We start from the raw sequence: 4,744 nt of genomic DNA, 5'->3' as shown, positions 1-4,744 counted from the left end.
CTATTAATTATTATTATTGTAATTTTACTATTGTAGTAAAAAGAGTATAGTAAGAGCTTTCACATCAAGCTAGTCCAATTAACTAGCATATTTGGCTAGCCCAGTAACAAAAAAAAATTACTTAAAAAGAAGCTACATCCAGCTCTCCAATTGGTAGAACCCTTTTGCATCATGCACAGTACGTCAGTACACAACAAGCAAATTTGTTTTAACAAAGTGAAAGGAAAATAATTATTTTTTTCTTGTGGGGTGTCTTGAAAAATAGTTAATTAAAAAAGGAAAAGTGGATTTTCTGACTAAAAGTTGACTAAAGTTTGAAGATCAATGATACGTGAATGCTGAAAGTTTAAAAATGCTAAAAAAAAAAGCTTACCAAATTCTGATTTACATTTTAGAAGGATGTACCTCACTACGTACTGATAAAAATAAATAATAATAATAATAATAATAATAATTATTATTATTATTATTAAAAAAAAAAAAGAAAAAAAAAAAGGCTGTACTCAAACACCAATGCAGATTCTACATTTTAAAATGTATCTCCCAGGAAAGCCTTATTGAAAATGCAGACTTCAGATCTTAGAACATTGATTATAGAACCCCTCTGTGTGTGTGTCTCTCTCTCTCTCTCTCTCTTCATTTGTATCAAGACAGCCAACAGATACGAACTGCAAAGGAAGGAGGAAAAATAAAAGTGAAAAAGGATAAAAATGCCTAATTATGAAAATATCGTAGTGTTCAGAGTTCAAATAACAACAGATTCATGTATTATTAATTGCGGATGTCTAATTTCTAAAGGGCAATAGATCGATAGGCCAAGCAAAAAGAAAAAGAAGGGCAATATAATAGGTGTTTAAGAAACTAATTAATTATAAAAATAAAAAAAATAAAAAAATAAAAAAAGAAGAAGAAGAAGAAGAAGTAATGTCATCTGATATGCTCCCTTTGCAAGTCACAAGACTTCATAGTTTCTATATTCTCACACGAAATAATGCAAGTCATATGCCAAATGCCCATAACAAATAGCCAAGTTATTCATGTTTCTATAACTAAGCTAGTTATCGGAGAAAAACAACCTAACAATTTGTTAGCAATTCAGACAGTAAATATGAAAACTGAACAAGTATATGTCAAATAGGATAGAACAATATAAGTGGGTAATTTTGTCTTTAGAACGCGATCGAGGGAGTCAGGGAGAGGAAATCTAATCACATAAGCCAATTTCATGAATAGATTTTGCAACCAAGTACCCATTAATTAAACCCCTTTAGCTACCACATTTTTGCCCGATGGTTAACACATAAGATTCTTCTAGGATCACAAGTTGAAACACGCAACTAATGTGTCTAGTTAAGTTAACCCAAACAAAACATCACATTACACGGCACCCCCTTCTTCGTTACAGATAATATACACACGCAGAAACTTACAAAGAACCAAAAAAAAAAAAAATTGAGCAAGTGATAGAGATCTAAGGCTGCTGCATAGGAGAGAATTATATTCATAATGATATGTTTTCGAAATCTAAGACTCAAAAAGGACCTGCGATGCTAATTATAAACTCGTTCATCTCCTACTCTTTGGTTAGTGGGTCATTTTCTCCTATTTAGCTTTTGTGTCATTTCTCCCCCGATGGAGGTGATGCCCCTGGTTGTGAAAAGACAATCTCCTGCCGCCAATCGAGATTACCCCATTTATGAAAAGACAAGTCTATTTTATCACATGAAAGGATCAAACCTATTCATTAATTGCACAGCAGAAATCCTGATGGTGTGCATGCACAGGCATATATAGTTCACAAATGAAATCATCTAGTAGAAGGGTTATCAATCTAAACCACGTACGTACAGTAAGAAAGAAGGAATTCAAAGAGCATCATACCTAGAATGAAAATTGGATTGATGAAAAAGCGGGAAGGTTAAAAGAGCTTCAGAACCCAAAAAACAGATCAACATGAGGGACCAACACCCCTACCCTCCTCGCTTTCCGACTGGGCCTGTTGTTGTACTGGTTGTAGCAAGAGCTGCGCCTGAAGAGCATGGTGGAGAGGATGGCCGTGATGTTCCCCTTGCTGTGGTTGCATCTGGTAAGAGTTTTCAAAATTGCCCAGACCCAGCGAAGGCGACATAACACCACCACCACCATCATTCATCTGATTGAATCCACTCGCAGTGACAGCCGGATCAAACCCACTGTTGAACCTCACAAGCTCCGGCTGCTGCTGCTCATATGTTCGCAAAATTTCCTGCTGCTCTCTTGCAGCCAATTGCTGAGCCTCAAATATTTGTTGCTGGTGGTGTTGGTGCTGAGTCGACTGTGGCTCGCGAATCACCAATTGGCCACTATGTGTGGGACCCCCGGTGGGAATCCCCAGCATCGGCGACATGTTGTACGGTAACATGGCGGCTGAGGACGAAGGATTCCCCGCGTGCATCTAAAAAAACAGTTAAGCTTAGTAAATTCACCGTTTCCTGTCAATCAAAATTTTGCAAACACTGATAATTCATCGTACAATTATCAATAATACGTACCTGTTGTTGGGGGATGAACCCCTGGGGTTGAATATTAATGGGTAACATGGCCTGACAGGCCTGCGGGCCAATGTAGGTGGCGAGCTCCTTTTTGGCATTGATGATTTCGGTCTGAAGCTGCCTGAGGTTGTGTTGGAGAAGCGAGATGAGGCCCACGCAGCCGTAGATGGGGTTCTGCAGGCGCGCCTCCGCCTCATAGGCCAGCGTGTTCACGGCGACTTCGCGCTGCGACGCGTTCAGCTCGTTGAGCAGCTTGGCTACGTTGCTGGCGCCGAAGACCTTGTGCAGGTTCGCGAACTTCTGCGGCAGGTCCGGTGGGAAATACGGCGCGAACACGCACTCCTGCGTGCATTTCCGCCTCTGCAACTTGCACGCCGCGCACGGTGTGTTCGGTGACGACATTTCCAATCTCTCTCTCTCTCCTCTCAAAAACCCACAAAAAAAAAATAATAATAATAAATTAATTAATATTCATGGGATTATACAAAAAGACAAAAGGACTTCGATCTTCTCATGAATGAAAGATAGAGAGAGAGAAAGCGATGTTCAGAGAGAGTGCGTGTGTTTAGTTTACTACTAATTAAATAATTAAATGAGAGTCATTAATGGCGTCTCATTTTCGAAGCTAATGAGAAGACAGCATGTAAGCCAAATTCGATGACGAGTCAATTACCACCGATACGCATAAATCAAAATGCAAAAACCAAGAAGCTCTCATCTCTCTCTCTCTCTCAAAACAGGAACGAAAGGAAATATTGGAGCGCAATCGAAGTTGAAAACCGAATGACGCAAATCTTCTTGAGGCCGAAAGTATCCAAACAACGAGATTTTTATTTATCTTTTCCTTTTTTTTTTTTTTTCTTTTTTCTTTTTGTTGGGAAAATCAAAGCGTGGAAGACTGGAAGAAAGATCAGAATCTCACCTGGGGTTTACCTTTTGGATTTCTCTGAACTCCGTTCCGATCAACGTCTCAGGCCCTTGACTCTGAAAATCGAAAACGTCGACGGTTGCGGGGAGAGACTACTCAAACCAAGTAGCGCAAAATGGAGATAGAGAGAGCTCTACAGTCTAGGGTTCGTACTGTGCGAGAGAGCCCTTGATCCGATCTTCGAGTTTCACGATCCCATCAGAGAAAAATAAAATGATCTCAAAAAGGTCAAAAAAAAGAAAATGATATGATCGATGATGGAAAAACAGAATGAGATAAGGAAAATATCGCTTAAAAATAATGATCCCAACAACCCATAATATATATATATATATATAGTTATTTACTTTTCTTTTCTTTTCTTTTCTTTTTTCTTGTACATGTACTCAAATAATCTTGACAGAAATTAATAATTAGTATATATTATTATTCATCGTACTTCAATTATTTGCACATAAATTTAATAAATCTTTGTACATATATTATACATATATATTAAATACTATAATTTTGTGGAGCGAGCATCAAATTTGTTTAAATTTTATTTGCATTCAAAAAATTTAGCCAAATTTTATACCCCATGTACGTACCAATTTAATTTTATATTTATCCTTTTAACATATTGGCATGGAACAAGCCCCCCGTGTAAAAAAAAAAAAAAAAAAAGGATAAGGTACAGTACTGGCCATTTGGATTGAGGGGTTTAAGAGCCAAACCTGTTGTTTTCATTGATTTGGAAGTGACAAAACCTTAAGAGCTAGCTTCCCCCGAATGACTGATGGGTCTATGACATTACTCCAAATCTGTGCTTTTGGCAGGGTTTTCAGTTCGTTGTCGAGGATTCAGATGGTTTCTGCAGATTTTCTGGAGAATATTGAATACACAAACACGCCTATTCTGTCGTCACATGCATGAACATGATCCACAAAAGCCAGAAGCAAAAATTAAACAATCCCTGATTTGTGCCAGTTGGTCTCCCCTCATTGAGTAGAAGTATACGTGTGGAATATTGTATCCTCAGTAATGGCAATGCGTATTGTTGCTTTTAATTAAGGTGCCATTTCTTTTCAACGTTGACTAATTAATTTGAAGCATTTTTTGTTCCCGGCCAGTACTGTCTGGTTCTTGTCTTGTCAAATATATTTGATCTTGGCATATTTAGCTTATTTGTCATGTACGTTGAATCAGCCTGCAGACTGCAGTAGTCAATTCGATCGTGATACTTTTCAACGTTGTACGTACGTTGTAGCCATTTTGGACGTTGCAATGCCAGCACCTTCTTTAA

General features: G+C 38.0%; 1 protein-coding gene across 1 annotated transcript; it reads right to left on the bottom strand.

Annotated features, from left to right (window-relative positions):
- Positions 1-546: 546 nt before the first annotated feature.
- Positions 547-3,720, bottom strand: LOC132187485 (LOB domain-containing protein 36). The gene is made up of 4 exons (XM_059601810.2): positions 3,454-3,720; positions 2,532-2,955; positions 1,882-2,434; positions 547-668 (listed from the first exon to the last, which is right to left on the bottom strand). Exons 2-3 carry the CDS (start codon positions 2,931-2,933, stop codon positions 1,949-1,951), a joined length of 888 nt encoding a protein of 295 aa, XP_059457793.2. The 5' UTR covers positions 2,934-2,955; positions 3,454-3,720; the 3' UTR covers positions 547-668; positions 1,882-1,948.
- Positions 3,721-4,744: the final 1,024 nt, after the last annotated feature.

This window comes from Corylus avellana, chromosome 6, assembly GCF_965113065.1.
Source record: "Corylus avellana chromosome 6, dhCorAvel1.hap1.2, whole genome shotgun sequence".
Taxonomy (NCBI): Eukaryota; Viridiplantae; Streptophyta; class Magnoliopsida; order Fagales; family Betulaceae; genus Corylus; species Corylus avellana.
This window is presented reverse-complemented; position numbering and strand designations above follow the sequence as displayed.